This window comes from Neoarius graeffei, chromosome 6 (genome assembly GCF_027579695.1).
Source record: "Neoarius graeffei isolate fNeoGra1 chromosome 6, fNeoGra1.pri, whole genome shotgun sequence".
Taxonomy (NCBI): Eukaryota; Metazoa; Chordata; class Actinopteri; order Siluriformes; family Ariidae; genus Neoarius; species Neoarius graeffei.
In genome coordinates this window covers 55,317,215-55,333,664 of record NC_083574.1, presented here as the reverse complement: position 1 = coordinate 55,333,664, position 16,450 = coordinate 55,317,215, and the positions used below count along the sequence as shown (strand labels likewise).

At 41.7% G+C, this 16,450-nt stretch overlaps 1 protein-coding gene across 1 annotated transcript in view; it reads right to left on the bottom strand.

The window, feature by feature from the left end:
• smad3b (SMAD family member 3b) overlaps positions 1-16,450 on the bottom strand; it is an 83,911-nt gene that overhangs the window by 7,308 nt on the left and 60,153 nt on the right. The window contains exons 4-8 of the mRNA XM_060923884.1: positions 11,317-11,388; positions 11,157-11,207; positions 5,129-5,341; positions 4,881-5,018; positions 4,599-4,743 (exon numbers count right to left, since the gene is read on the bottom strand). Coding sequence (XP_060779867.1) covers positions 4,599-4,743; positions 4,881-5,018; positions 5,129-5,341; positions 11,157-11,207; positions 11,317-11,388 — 619 coding nt within the window. The remainder of the gene's footprint in view (positions 1-4,598; positions 4,744-4,880; positions 5,019-5,128; positions 5,342-11,156; positions 11,208-11,316; positions 11,389-16,450) is intronic.

The window sequence follows — 16,450 nt, the reverse complement described above, 5'->3', positions numbered from 1 at the left end:
CCGTACAACAATGGCATCCATATCATAGAGTAAGGAGACTTCTTATTAAGCGTAATACACTGACTGCAAGACATAGCCTATTGCCGGGGCTTTCAAAGTGTGGGAGAGTCAGCCCCCCCCCCCAGAGAGCAAATAAACAACAGCGCCCCCGCTTTACAATTTTTGTTGTTGCTATACTTAATGTTCCATTCGTATTTAAAAAAATGGTTGTTGTACACATTATTTTTTTTCTTTTACACATTTTAAACATGTGCTTTTTTAAAACTTTTTTTTACACATTTTAAACATCTGTGCTTTTTTAAAACCTCTTTTTTACACATTTTAAACATCTGTGCTTTTTAAAACATCTTTTTCACACATTTTAAACATCTGCACTTTTTAAAACATCTTTTACACATTTTAAACATCTGTGCTTTTTAATTTTTTTTACATGTTTTAAACATCTGTGCTTTTTAAAACTTTTTTACACATTTTAAACATCTGTGCTTTTTTAAAACATCTTTTTTTTACACATTTTAAACATCTGTGCTTTTTAAAACCTTTTTTTTTTACACATTTTAAACATTTGTGCTTTTTAAAACAACTTTTTTTTTTTACACATTTTAAACATCTGTGCTTTTTTAAAACCTCTTTTACACATTTTAAACATCTGTGCTTTTTAAAACATCTTTTTCACACATTTTAAAACATCTTTTACACATTTTAAACATGTGCTTTTTAATTTTTTTTACACGTTTTAAACATCTGTGCTTTTTAAAACTTTTTTACACATTTTAAACATCTGTGCTTTTTAAAACATTTTTTACACATTTTAAACATCTGTGCTTTTTCAAAACCTCTTTTTTACACATTTTAAACATCTGTGCTTTTAAATTTTTTTTTTTTTACACATTTTAAACATCTGTGCTTTTTTTAAAAACATCTTGTTTTACACATTTTAAACATCTCATAGCATCGTTAGCGAGCACCTCTTGGCAGACAACACACTGTGGCAGTGGAGCATCTTCAGATCCAGTCCATGAAAATCCAAACTTTAAATAATTGTGGTCATACTTCCTTCTTTTTTTGCTTGGCCCAGACTCTGTCTCCTCACTCACTGTAGCTTTAGATACTAAAAATCGATCCATTTTGTCTCTGGCAAAGGCTAGCTGAAGTTCGCTAAATGTTCGCAATAGAAACTTATTCTGGTTTATTTTTCCTCACATTGTGCCCCCCCCCGAAGAACTCTGGCGCCCCCTAGGGGAGGCGCACCCCACACTTTGAAAAGCCCTGGCCTATTGCATCTTGGCCTAGCAGTGTCTGGGTCTAGGCTACTAAATAAACAGACAAGTTGTTCCAAATGGTGTTCTTTATTGTTGAATAACAGCGAAACAAGTAACTCTAATAAAGACGGAGTCTCTCTCACGCACCTCACGTCTTAATGGTGAACTTTAACAAAATAGTAGCCTACTGTGTTTTTTAGCTTTGTGTTTGTCTGCACTGTGTGGAAAAACAATGTCCACAGTTCCAGGATTTAACTTATTTTGACACAAAACCTTAGCATCGCCCATTTTTTTTAACTTTTCTTGGATGTAATCAGGATTAACTGACTACCTTCTTCTTTCTGACACAAAAAAGCTAGATACCGTTGGGGGAGGGGAAGAGAGAGGTGATTCCTATTATCAACCTTTGCACATTTACTGCTTTTGTGTATTTGTGCACACAGTTGTGTGTGGGGTTTTTTTTGGGGGGGAGAGAGAGGTGTCCAGTAATCGCAGCCTAGCTCCTAGCTTACTGCATGCAATACGGAGCCTATAATGCAAAGCTTATCATACACAATGTTTCCGTAAGTTATTTATAACTTGGTTGGAACGCTGCCGTCACTTTTTGACCCGACCCACCTGAACCCGTGATATTTTTCTAGTAAACTTAGACTGTTGCTACAGATAGCTCTGAGGCTACAGCCAGCTGCTCGACTCACCCATCAGCTCCCAGCCAGCAAAACCCTTTCACGCTTATTTTAACATGTTCAAATGTGATTAGGCAGACATTCTACACTGTGTGTTAATAAAACAGCTGCAGTGATGCTGAAAACTAGTGCAGGACTTCTACTCCCCCCTCCGACACACACAAAATTGATCGGTGACCAATAAGCAGAATCAATAACAGCATCGGTATCAATAAAATCTGATCGTTTCCCATCCCTAGATTCAACCTCTGCTGGTTCAGTTTTCTCAGCAAAATCATATACGGCGAGAGATAAAGCGAGTAAGGCCACCCATTTTTTATCTTTAGGTTCACGGATTTTTTCAACATATTTTTGATGATGTCGGTCGAAATAAAAAGTGTCCTTGGCCAATTTTTTTTTTTTTGCATGGCAAAATTTCAATATCAGATTAAGATGATAAAATAATTTAAACTCAAGAGACACACTTTACACACACACTATATATTAGTGCTGTCAAGCGATTAAAATATTTAATCGCGATTAATGTCGCGACAGTCATAGTTAACTCGCGATTAATCGCAATTTAATCGCACATTTTTGTCACATAAAAAAACATTGTAATTCTCTTATCAGCATAAAAAAGTTAATGGGCTTGGTTTGTACCAATGTTTTTTTTTATTGCAAAGCATAACACGTCTTGACACAGCCACTGCAAAGTGAAACCTAAGCCGAGCACCAACGCGGGGCTAGCAAGAGAACCATGAGTGAAATTACTTACTGTTTGAGTTAGTCTACAACTCTAATCAGAGAGATAGTTTACACAGTGACGGTAGGCTTGACATGCTTGATTATAATATAAAGTACACTATTATATTAAGTTTAAGTTGTTCGTTGATAAATATTGCATTGAATCTGATCTTTACTGTTTCAGCTCACTTAACACATTTTGTACTTTTACACTTTCTGCCTGTTGATGCGTCGCGCTGTCCAATCAGAGGCGGCCAAATTTGCATATTACAGGAAGGATTTCTGGGATAGCATTGAGTTTACAGTTCAGAGGGATCTGGCTTCTTTAGACGCTGTCTTCTTAAAACTGAATAAATATTTAAAAAGAGCCAAATTAGTCAGTCTTTTGAACGGCTCTTTTCAAAGAACGGATCACAAAGATGCGGATCCCATCAAAGAGCCATAAATCCCATCTCTACTAGCGCGCCCTGCCCGCGCTGGTTCTTTGGGGGGCAGAGGACTCTGGCTGTGCGGGGCGTGGCATTACAGTCTAGCTGCTATCGGTTTTCTAAGCAAAGTCTCTGTTCCAAGTTCCTGGCAGTTTCAAAAGCTTATGAAAAACCTACATCATGTCACAGAGCGTTAATCTCACGATAAAAAAAGTATCGCCCTTAAAATTGAGTCAAGTTAACGCGTTAATAATGCGACATTTTTGACAGCACTAATATTATATAATATATATACACACACACACACAGTGTGTGTGTTCTTGTGTACAAGTTTATAACACGGACTAGCATTCCAGTACTTACTTCTCTGAAGGTATGTGGTCATATGACCGTTGAGCTCTCATGAGCACATCGAAGGCTGATATGTTCATGCTACTTGATTCGATAGGACTCTCTGAGGCACCATCCTCTTCTAATTCCACAGTCAGATACTTGCAGCCAAAATCGCAAACTAACGTTATGGCAGGCATATTCAGCATCGCACTCGTTACATCACCACCTTCTTTCTGAGAACCAAAGATTGTTTTGATCTTTTCATTGTTTACTTTCAATGCTTGAGAGACGAGATCGCCCACGTTTTGGTTAGTGAGACAGTGAAAAGACTTTTCTTTACCACGCTTTATGCTTACGTACAGTTGAGGCGATAGCTCTGAATCCATGCTGTCAGCGTCAGCCATGGTCAGCATGAGGTTGACACTGTCGTAAAGCGGTCGTAAACACCATAAAAAAACATTGAGTATTCACTTGAATGTCGTAAATAGTTTTGTTTTCGGACTCGGCTGAAGTAGATATATACACAACACACATTGTCGTTTGTATTTGCGATTCTAATAAAGAAATATGACCTAGTACCAGGGATACAATGCTGTTACAAGAAAAATGTGACTTTTTTTTTTTTTTTTTTACATTTCTTTTGGTACGTTTCGGCGGTTAAAATAAAAATATGCACAGACTTTTTATTTTTCTAGCGGTAGGATTTAACTGCCATCGGTGGATCCGTGATCCGAAAAATCTAAAACGAGTCGCCTAAGAAAGAGTGTGGTAAAGTTGATGGTAAGGCAGTCAAAGTGTGTGTTAAAGGTGAAGCTAAGGAAGTGAGCGATTAGGAGTGTGCGTGTGCCCTTTTAAAAGTGGGAGGGAGCGATAAATGAACATGCTTCTTAATTGACGAAGGCTTTAAATTAAAAGCGCACTGCTCATCTCTGGCAATGACCGCGCACACGTTTTGTGAGTCACGCCTTACACAACCCCTCCGCTATGACCTCGGCGCTGATGCATCACGAGAAGGAGCTGGAAAAAGCTTTCAAGTCTCTCCTTGCTGTTAAGGTGCCTGCTGACCCACAGGACCGAAGTCAAAACCAACACCGTTAGAACCTACCTGATTTTATACCCGTTTTCAGCTGGTGGTTTTTAAATGCTTGTGTGTGCACGCTCACCTATATTCTGCTCCCCAGCCTTTGACGAAGCTCATGCGGATTGTGCACATGCGGGTCAGCTGGTACACAGCTTCAAATCCCTGATTCACCGACTGAGCCAACAGAGCCGCAAACTCCTGGTTATTGAAGATCTTTAGATTACAGCCTGAAAGGAAAACGGTGTGCGCACACGTCTGAGCTTGCATGAATGATTCATCAAGGGCATGCACTCAAGAGTGTGTGCCATCAATCACAGCTTGCTGACACAAGGCGTGCTGTGTGTTTTGTGTGTGCTTGACTCACCTGGAGGAATCTTGCACACGGTGGCAGGGTGCCAGCCGTAGCGCTGGTTGCAATTAGGACTCTGGACAAAGATGGCACTGTCACTCAGACACTCTGCAAACACTTCACCGCCTATGTAGTACAGCCGCACTCCCCGACCTTAGAGAGAAGAAAGGATAACCAAGTATGTAAAAGATGCTACGTCTAACTTTATCTTGGCGCATTTGAACCAAATGGCCACCAGAGGTATAAATGTTGAGGTGCTGTACCAATATGTCTGCGCGTTAGCTCCACAGCTGTGTTGCGGTTCACGTTGGACAGCAAACCCAGGCAGAATCGCTCAGCATTGGATGGATCCGTGAAGCCATCCACGGTGAGAGAGGGCTGTGACGCATGGAATATTTCCCCTACCCGCTGGTTCAGCTCATAGTACGAGATAGAGCACCAGAACGCCGATTCACAATATGTTACTGGCTGCAGGTCTAAGACACACATGCGCATCAACACACAAAGAAAATATAATAAAAGTGAGAAACAGAAAAAGGAACTGCAAAACATAAATGTACTCCCAAGTACATACTTAAGTGTCTGAATATTCACTTTAAGTACTGTAAGTAGTGATATGTAAAGAAACAGGCACAATATCTCACTACAAAGGTTTAAAGTGCATATCACGGGTAAATTCAGGAGCAAGATCAAGGTAATTCTCATATTTTATATTAAACTTTGGTCAAATATCTGTAACATTCTGCATTCTCTGCAATTCTTTTACCTTGTGCAATACCAGAAAAATTCAGTTGAAATCAAGCCATTTGAGGGGAATTGGTCCGCTTCCGAAAAAACTCGGCATTTGGATTTTCTTGGCAAACATTGATTTTCGTGATGTCGCGTGCGGGACGCCTCCCTCTGAATCCTACATCAGCGCTGGTTTGTTTATGAGAAAACGACCTGGTGGCTTTCTGCAAATTTCTTCAACATTATCGCGTAATTATTAAAATGCCTCGCTCAACATCCCATATTGACCTAACTGCATGTCTTTGGACTGTGGGGGAAACCGGAGCACCCGGAGGAAACATGAGAACATGCAAACTCCACACAGAAAGGCCCCTGTTGGCCGCTGGGCTCAAACCCAGAACCTTCTTGCTGTGAGGCGACAGTGCTAACCACTACACCATTGGTACATCTACATCAGATCAGTCCAAGAACATTTTAGAGTCCCAAACATTCGTTTTCCAGCACAAAATTAAATGTTACAGAACAAAAAAAGTTTATATCTGAGCAGTGTATTACATAAGAGACCATTTCAGATTAAAAAAGGAAACATAATAACGGCTACTGGGGTTTGGTGCAAAATTAAGAAGAGTGTGACAGAACCAGCCACAGTTCTTCTGGACACTTTAAAGTGCATATCACGGGTAAATTCAGGAGCGAGATCAATGTAATTCTCCTATTTTATATTAAACTTTGGTCAAATATCTGTAACATTCTGCATTCTCTGCAATTCTTTTACCTTGCGCAATACCAGAAAAATTCAGTTGAAATCAAGCCATTTGAGGCGAGTTGGTCCGCTTCCGAAAAAACTCGGCATTTGGATTTCTTGGCAAACATTGATTTTCGTGATGTCGCGTGCGGGACGCCTCCCTCTGAATCCTACGTCAGCGCTGGTTTGTTTATGAGAAAACGACCTGGTGGCTTTCTGCAAATTTCTTCAACATTATCGCGTAATTATTAAAATGCCTCGCTCAACATCCCATATTGACCTAACTGCATGTCTTTGGACTGTGGGGGAAACCGGAGCACCCGGAGGAAACATGAGAACATGCAAACTCCACACAGAAAGGCCCCTGTTGGCCGCTGGGCTCAAACCCAGAACCTTCTTGCTGTGAGGCGACAGTGCTAACCACTACACCATTGGTACATCTACATCAGATCAGTCCAAAACCATTTTAGAGTCCCAAACATTCGTTTTCCAGCACAAAATTAAATGTTACAGAACAAAAAAAGTTTATATCTGAGCAGTGTATTACATAAGAGACCATTTCAGATTAAAAAAGGAAACATAATAACGGCTACTGGGGTTTGGTGCAAAATTAAGAAGAGTGTGACAGAACCAGCCACAGTTCTTCTGGACACTTTAAAGTGCATATCACGGGTAAATTCAGGAGCGAGATCAATGTAATTCTCCTATTTTATATTAAACTTTGGTCAAATATCTGTAACATTCTGCATTCTCTGCTATTTTTTTTTACCTTGCGCAATACCAGAAAAATTCAGTTGAAATCAAGTCATTTGAGGCGAATTGGTCCGCCTCTGAAAAAACTTGGCATTTGGATTTCCCGGCAAACATTGATTTTGGTGACGTCGCGTGCGGGACGCCTCCCTCTGAATCCTACGTCAGCGCTGGTTTGTTTATGAGAAAACGACCTGGTGGTTTTCTGCAAATTTCTTCAACGTTATCGCGTAATTATTAAAATGGTTAACAGATGTATCGTAGGAGGGTGTAGCAACACCAGTCATGATGGGATTAGTACTCATCGTTTTCCAAAAGACCGGACAATGAGAGAGAAATGGGAGCGCTTGGTCTACACAGGCTGTGCACTGAAACTGTGCGAAGCTCGCGCAGCCTGCTGGCGCTTCCACAGATAACGTCACGAATCTGGCTCCAGACTCCCTTGGGATTTTTCCAGACGCGTTTTGTTATTTTATTTTTTTCTGCTGTAGACAGATGGCCTTGTGCAAAATTACCCTTCTGGATGAGTGTGTAAAGGGACATACTTTCATATAAAAAAAACAAAAAAACATGAAATGCCATGCACTTTAATAATGCCATGGCATATTGTATTATATCATCATTACATTACCTTGGGCTCTCAACACCAAAGGGACAGAAACAAACACTCCTTTTATATGAGGTTTCCATTTACAGCCTTGTAGATTATGAGCTCATGAGCACTGACCTCTGAGCTCTTAAACCATTCATGCAGCATGCTGCATGCAAACAAACCGTTGAAAACAATACAAACATTAGGAGCAAGGGACGTCTCACAATGTTCCAGTTTTCTAGAAAACATCCTGTTCTTATGTCATCTTAGATGAGAAACAACGGAGCATCAAAACAGAAACATTCTTCTTAGTTACCACATTTCCTTCACACACTCGTTGCCCAATATATAAATAAACTGACAGCCCAGTTGATAGGTCACCTATGACCCACACTCGCTCAAACTCGGATGACAACCCTTCTAGCTGTGCGAGTATGTTACACAATCATCTGCAGCTAATCAGTAGACGATTTTGAGCCTTCTCGGGGTCAACAGGCACACGTTCCTGGCCCTTCTATTGGAATGCACGAGAGCCGGGGAGCTACCTTAACAACCAGGAGGGTGTGGCTTCCATCCCTGGAAAGTTTTGTCGTATTGAAAACTGCCGTGGGTCAAGCGCCGGATGAATTCATCTGTCGCAACCGTGAAGGCATCCGTAAGCATTCTTGAGGCTTATGTGGGTTACCGGGGGGTTACTGTAGCATTCCATCGCAACCACTGAGCTCAATGTGTTCAGAGAACAACATTCTGCAGAAAGTGAAATGTTTGCCTAGGCTGTGTGGCTCATTTCTTCTTGCTGTGGCTATGCCGTCCTGCAGCCGTGAAAACCATACGCATCACTATACGTCGCTGCTACCATCGGTTTTACTGGTGTCTTCCATGGCTGCGTTTGCATAATTACTCCACCCAAATTTATGCAATAGATCACCTCTAAAATCTGCCGGAGTGGCCATGGTAACCACGGTTCTCGGATCAACCGGCTGGGTGTGACCTTTGCAATAGTTTTGCACTTGCGCAGTCAACATGCACAGTCCACGCGGATACAATCTCTGGGTGAAGTAATGCATTTTAAAGGGGAACTGAAGGCAAATTTCTCTCATCTCATCTCATTATCTCTAGCCGCTTTATCCTTCTACAGGGTCGCGGGCAAGCTGGAGCCTATCCCAGCTGACTACGGGCGAAAGGCGGGGTACACCCTGGACAAGTCGCCAGGTCATCACAGGGCTGACACACAGACACAGACAACCATTCACACTCACATTCACACCTACGGTCAATTTAGAGTCACCAGTTAACCTAACCTGCATGTCTTTGGACTGTGGGGGAAACCGGAGCACCCGGAGGAAACCCACGCGGACACGGGGAGAACATGCAAACTCCGCACAGAAAGGCCCTCGCCGGCCACGGGGCTCGAACCCAGGACCTTCTTGCTGTGAGGCGACAGCGCTAACCACTACACCACCGTGCCGCCCGGCAAATTTATTATTATCAAAATTCTATTTCTCTCATTTTAGAAAATGTAGGAATGCAGTTCTGACAGCTATTCTGTCACTGCTATAGTAAGTTATGAGTGTTTGAAATACGCTATGTAATATATCAGTCCGTATATTAAAGCGATGGCCGTAAACGAGATTCGCTGAGACCTGTGCGAGACTTCGTAGGACGGAAGTAAAACGTACAGCGGAAATCAAAGTGACCGACATCTGCCAACGTTGTCAAAAGACGCGCGCGCCCTCCTTCGAATGCTGACGTGATCAAGCCGGAAGTTTTCCCTGTGTCCGAAATCGCTCCCTATTCACTATATAGGGCACTTTATAGTGAGGACGCCATTTTGTAGCGCTGTCCGAAACCTTAGAGAGGATTATGTAGGAAATGCGCTCAGTATAATATGTATTCACCACAAAAATATATGCATATATTTATTATTTTGAAAACCCACCAACCACCTGATCTGGCACGTTTTAATTGTGCGGCAGTAATGACGTAAATCCCAGCGCGACGGACTAGTCCTCATCCTGTCGTCTTTCCAACTCTTCTCTACTCCACGTTGGTTCGAAGTCGGATAGAATAATCTCCATGTCACGTACGCGAAGGAGGCGGATGTATGTGCAGAAGTATACAGTTTAATAAGTGCAGAACATATATACAGTGAGACAATATATACACAGGCAAACAATCCAAAACGGCAGGCTAGATCAAAAACGAGAATGCAGGCAAAAGGGTCAGTCGAGGCGCAAACAGTACGTCAAAGGCTAAGTGAGGACAAGAACGAGAAACAGGAAATCAAGACAACGGGTAGAAAGGCTCGGTAATGCGTACATGCGTATTGTAATACTTCGCGATCCAAATGCATCAGCATGGTCCTTAAATAGGCAAACACACAGTTCCTTAATTGAGCTCAGGTGCGCCTTGTTCACAGCGCGTGTGCTGGAGTCCATTCGGCGGGGCTTCGGGTGCACGCGCCACAGCACATAGGACTGACACTCCATCACTGATGAAGCTGGCAAATCTCAAAATTAATCTAAATTGGAATATGGCGATCTGGCCGCTGTGTTTTCAAAATGGCGGCGCTGACACTTCACGTTTGAAGTCTCGCATAAGTCTCGTGAAGATCGCGCGGATAACCGACGCCTGCCGTGGACCAAACGAACTACCTTCAACATGGCTAAAAACCGAAAAGGCTGATAAGTGTAATATAATATGCCAATACAAGTCACGATATAAGGTTAATAAAACCGAAAACGTAATCGAATAACACCTTGATTAAGAAATAAAGCAAGTTTAAAAATGACTTCAGTTCCCCTTTAAGACCACAAAACTCCAACTCGCAACCAAAATTCTTTTATAATATGGGTTTCTGTATGTAGGCTGAAAATCACGGTGTAAAGCTGGATTAACATGATTCATCAAACAGGAAAAACACACATACTCAAGAGTACACCTACCGACGAGATGCTTCAAGCACCACTGATCATAATTTTTAACCAGAGATAAATCAACAAAATCCAACTGGGAGTTAAAGGGGTTAAGGAGTAGGTGTAAAGTTCACCAGCTCAAACGCAGGGCAAATTTATGTTCAAACAAGGCTATAATAGCGTTTACTTTTGGATAGTGTAATCAGCTGCTGCTCTGTAACAGTGGTAAGCCCTGAGCAATGCAGAGGCGCTATTCCACCCTCACTAATCACATCATAAAGGCCCTCACACACACACACACACCCTTTGTGGAGAGAACGCAATACAGATAATCCATATTAGGCTCGTGTTCTGCAGGTGGGAAGACCTAACTCGAGAAGAACTTGGAGATTTTCTCTACAGGGCTGTCAAGCTTGCTTTTAATTTCAGGAAGGAAGATTTCTCAAATTTAAAATGAAGAGAGAGTCTTTACTTCTTGGCTGCTTAACCTAATTTAAGGTCTTTATACATAGCTGTAATGTGTGGACTCAAGATAACAACTAACTGTTGGTGGTTCTTACCAGGGTTGCTACTTGCAGGGGAAACAGGGTTAGGTGACAAGTTTGGAGAACCTGAAACAGAAATAGAAAAATGAATCAGTGTTACGTAATATAATAATATAATAACAATCAGAATATTCTCATCAGAATGGCATATGGAGGAGAGAAAGGAAGCGCTGACCTGTGTCCATGCTGCGATTCTGTTGATCATTGCTTTCACCATCTTCACTGAGATACCCTGGAGGGGGTGTCTCTGGAAAAAAAAATAAAAATCAAGTACGTTCTCACCACCATGATACACATCCAACACCAGATGTGTTCACGATTATAAACTTTAGAAAAAATACTGATATTAAGTTTCATGAGATGAATAACAACCACAAAAAAAACCAAAGTTTATGAAACAACTGGTCTGCTCCTTGCTAGTCAGGGAAAACTCTTATTAGGATCCTGTGGATTCTATTTTCATAGAAATGCAGAAGTGTTCACAGAATTTACATACGACAATGGGATTTTTTTTTTTTAACTGTTGTTGTTGTTCAAAGTTTGACACGTTGCGCAATTTGAGGAAAGTGCCTTTTAGAGCCAGACAGATTTCTTAGCTGAAAGCACTGAGTGATTTGTTTACCCGTTATCAAAACTACTCCTGGTAAATGTGTGCATTCATTTTAGTGTGAATCCAAGTTATTTCAATCGTGCTTTAGACCCTGTTTACATGTAGCCGGGTATCTATAAAAACCAGGGCTTTGAACCGGTTCAAGGAACGAAAACCGGGAACTTTTTCTATTTCACGTGGAACAGAAACGAAACCAGAAACTTTATTATTTTTTACGTTCCGGAACAGAAACGCTTATTAAAAATAATGGTAACCGGTTAATACCGGTTTTTATTTCGTTCCTCAAAGTTTCCGTAGCCTACAAATAAAAAAGCCATTCTTCTCCTGCGCAAGTTTCTATGACCCGCTGGGGTTCACTTCCTGTGTGACGTTCGCTGACTGAATGGAGAGAGCGGAAAGGTGGACTACTATCACGTCTCCACGTGATAATAAGTGAGTAAGTGCATTACTGAGTGTCTGAGCAAAGAAGAGGCTGAACGTTGCAACCTCCCTATTGGCTATTTATTGGCTGTTTGTAAAAATGTATCAATTGTTGCTCTTCCCACGGGAATCATCGCGGGCTCGAGAGACGAGACCTGACGAGTTAGTTCGCTGGTAGCAGAACAAAATGTCTGGACACAAATCGGGTTTTCAGAAAAGGAAAGAAAATAAACGGAGGGTTGAAAATACAAAAAAGGAGGCAGAAAAAGCAAAACGAGTTTTAAGGTAGGACAAATGGTTACTTTTTAAGGCAGCCCGCTGTGGCTGCAGGCTTTCAGTTGTGTCATTGAATGGTTACTTTTCTGAGGCAGCCCGCCGTGGCTGCCTGCAGGCTTATTTATTATAGCCCATTTAGTTAAAATAGTTGATATAAAATGTTTATAGTTATAGTTATGTGATGGTTGTCCTGATTTAGACTGGTGTTTTGTTTTGTTTTTTTTTTTTTTGGGGGGGGGGGTGTTGCGCGATGTTGCACCCGGGTCCAGATTAGGGCAGAACCGGCCCTGGCTACATTTCAGGTGTAGTTTGTTTTATGTATGTATGTACTTGCATAGATGTGTACTTGGTCTTCCAATATGGCGCCTAACAAAATCTCGCGGCGCGGTGACGTCATGCGGTAGCCCTCTATAGGGCCTGACTAGCCTTTGGTAACACACTAAACGAATTATCTTTCATTTTTGGCACTTTTTCTGTTTGTGTAGATGGGAAGACATACTGAGAATCCAAATCGCCAACATTTGAAATAATAATTGTTTTGAATTATTTCTTGTCTTATTTAATGAAGGTTGTAATAGAATTAGCCTACATTTGGCTTAAGCTGGATGAGACAGAGACATAATTTTATAGCCATTTGTTAAACAGCTGACAGGGAACGTAATTAACCGTTCCGGGAACGAAATTTTTTTGTTCTAACCGGTTCGGGAACGTCTATTTAATGGTGGAACCCAAAACCGGAAACGTTAAAATTCCGTTTCTGTTCGGAACGAACCAATAGGAAAAAAATTCTGGTTCAAAGCCCTGATAAAAACGGATATTTATTTATGCGGTTGCACCCATCATTTACACGTAAACGGAGGTTTCATCTCATCTCATTATCTCTAGCTGCTTTATCCTGTTCTACAGGGTCGCAGGCAAGCTGGAGCCTATCCCAGCTGACTACGGGCGAAAGGCGGGGTACACCCTGGACAAGTCGCCAGGTCATCACAGGGCTGACACATAGACACAGACAAACATTCATACTCACATTCACACCTACGGTCAACCTAGAGTCGCCAGTTAACCTAACCTGCATGTCTTTGGACTGTGGGGGAAACCGGAGCACCCGGAGGAAACCCACGCGGACACGGGGAGAACATGCAAACTCCGCACAGAAAGGCCCTCGCCGGCCATGGGGCTCGAACCCGGACCTTCTTGCTGTGAGGCGACAGCGCTAACCACTACACCACCGTGCCACCCTAAATGGAGGTTTCAGTCACTGAAAACGGCTGCTTTCGAAAACTCCGGGCAAAGTGGAGATTTGTGAAAACTCCGTTTTCATGCCTGCGTGTAAATAGTGGAAAACGGAGTTTTAGCATTGTGATCTGACGGTCCTTGGCTTTCAGATCTCTGGTTGGCTTTCTATTTGTTTGACGTTTTTGACAGCCTTCCCTGGCTGTTTTTGAGCATTGTGTAAATGGAATTATTTTCTAGTACGGGGGAGGAGAATATACCCGTTTTTATAAATACCCGGCTACATGTAAACGAAGTATTAGACTACAGGCGTTTCTGAAAGTGGGGATATAGTGGACCGTTTACAACCACTGATTAGGACTGCGCAAAGCCTCTTCACATGTGAAACAGAGGACTTTAATGCAACTGTTGGTTTTTCCAGTCCAAAATCTATTTAATCATGGTCCTTATAAGTATATTTAGATCATCATTCTGTGAATATGCATTTGTTAATCATCTGCAGCAGACTGGCATTCAATCTAGCTTCCACTTCTGCAATTTATAAAATTCTTTAAAATTATTTCATGAATAATTTAATATTATTATTATTCACTATTCAATTGTTAAACACTTTCCTGGTTAAAAAAAATACTGATTTCTTTTTCAGAATAGGCCAACTATTGTAATATCAGAAGATATTTGAGCAAGAGATTATTTTTGTTGAGTTTTTTTTCCCACAGCTTGATCGTTTGTCAGTTCCCACCCACCAGCCATGTCTCCCCAATAAGATCGTGGCCAACCAGAGAGGGTGAAGACTAATATACTTCCTCCGAGGCATGTGAAGCTAGCCAATGCCATCTTTTTGAACTGCCACTCATGCTGTATCACAAGGCAGCGTGACACACTCAGAGGAAAGCACTATCTGCCCTCTTCCACATACATGAGCTCAGACACCCGTGACTGGCTGACTGCTGTTGCTGTGAGTGATGTTCGAGAGACAGAGTATGCCATCCCTTCTAGCCAGAGAACATGCTCAAATTTGCTCTCTGGCTCCCAGCCACGGATGGGTGTGGCATCGTCAAGAGTTGAACTCTCAATCTCTTGAAGCTAAGGCAAACACTACACAGGAGTCTGGAGTCCATGCTTTTATATACACTTCAAAGAGATGTTAAGATACACAATTACTGACACCCTTATTAAAAATGGGTATTAAAAAAACACCCACCCCACACAAATTATGAAGAAACGTCTGTAGTTTAATTAGCTTAAAGCATATACGCAGAACCATGGCCTCACTTTTTGTTTATAAATGCCTTGAGACCTCAAGAATGGCATAGGAATAGTTTTAAGCGTTAACAATAAATCTAATGCAGTAATTTTTACGATTAATGTGATTCATACAGGTAGGGATCTGAGTGAATGACCTTGACATCCATGATGTCACAGCAGGAAGTCTATCGGTCTTATCGCCATTTCCGCTATACTAAAACACAGAGCTGACTGCAACTCCGATCCTCCATTTTGAGCTAATTTATCGCCATGCCACGTAGATGTGCTGCTGGCCGGTGCAGCAACACGACAGAAGGTGGATTTACGTTGCATTCATGGCCCAAGAATGTTCAAACTGCAAAGATTTGGACGCGTTTTGCGAGAAGTTCACGGGCACATTGGGCGCCTATGAAGTGGTCTCTCTTCTGCTCTGCACATTTTACTGAAGACTCGTACGAGACCTCTGATCTGTTGAGGAGCGTTGGCTATAAGCCCGTATTGAAAGATGGTGGAGTATCAACAATTAAAGGAAAAGAAAACTACAAGAAAAGGAAAGTAAGTTCAGTTGCACCAGTTCTCCCGGTTGTTACTAAAACCCGGGACGGAACGGGACGTGACATATTACTGCTTGGGCAGTAACCTCCCCGCGGTTGTTGCTAAAACTGGTGACGCCCCGTCCCGTCCCAGGTTTTAGTAATTGCTTGGCTCAGGCAGTAATGGTGGAGTACTCAGGATGGAGAAAATGGAGAATGAGTGGACCAGCAGTCTGATTTTTCCACTGGTTATACTTGCCTTAGCAGCAATATCTCTCCCTTACGTGGAAGAAGAGAACGAACAGAGAACTGAACGAACAACTGAAAGTCAGATTGTTTCAAAACAATCGGCCTTCAATAAGCAAGAACACAGACGGGTAAGAGGTGACTCTCATTTGGATACAAAACAACAAAAACAACAACACTCGTCGTTTACCTGCATTTACAGTTAGGTCCATAAATATTTGGACAGAGACAACATTTTTCTAATTTTGGTTCTGTACATTACCATAATGAATTGTGAACAAAACAATTCAGATGCAGTTGAAGTTCAGACTTTCAGCTTTAATTCAGTGGGTTGAACAAAATGATTGCATAAAAATGTCAGGAACTAAAGCATTTTTTAAACACAATCCCTTCATTTCAGGGGCTCGAACGTAATTGGACAAATTAAATAATTGTAAATAAAATGTTCATTTCTAATACTTGGTTGAAAACCCTTTGTTGGCAATGACTGCCTGAAGTCTTGAACTCATGGACATCACCAGACGCTGCGTTTCCTCCTTTTTAATGCTCTGCCAGGCCTTTACTGCAGCGGTTTTCAGTTGCTGTTTGTTTGTGGGCCTTTCTGTCTGAAGTTTAGTCTTTAACAAGTGAAATGCATGCTCAATTGGGTTGAGATCAGGTGACTGACTTGGCCATTCAAGAATATTCCACTTATTTGCTTTAATAAACTCCTGGGTTGCTTTGGCTTTATGTTTTGGGTCATT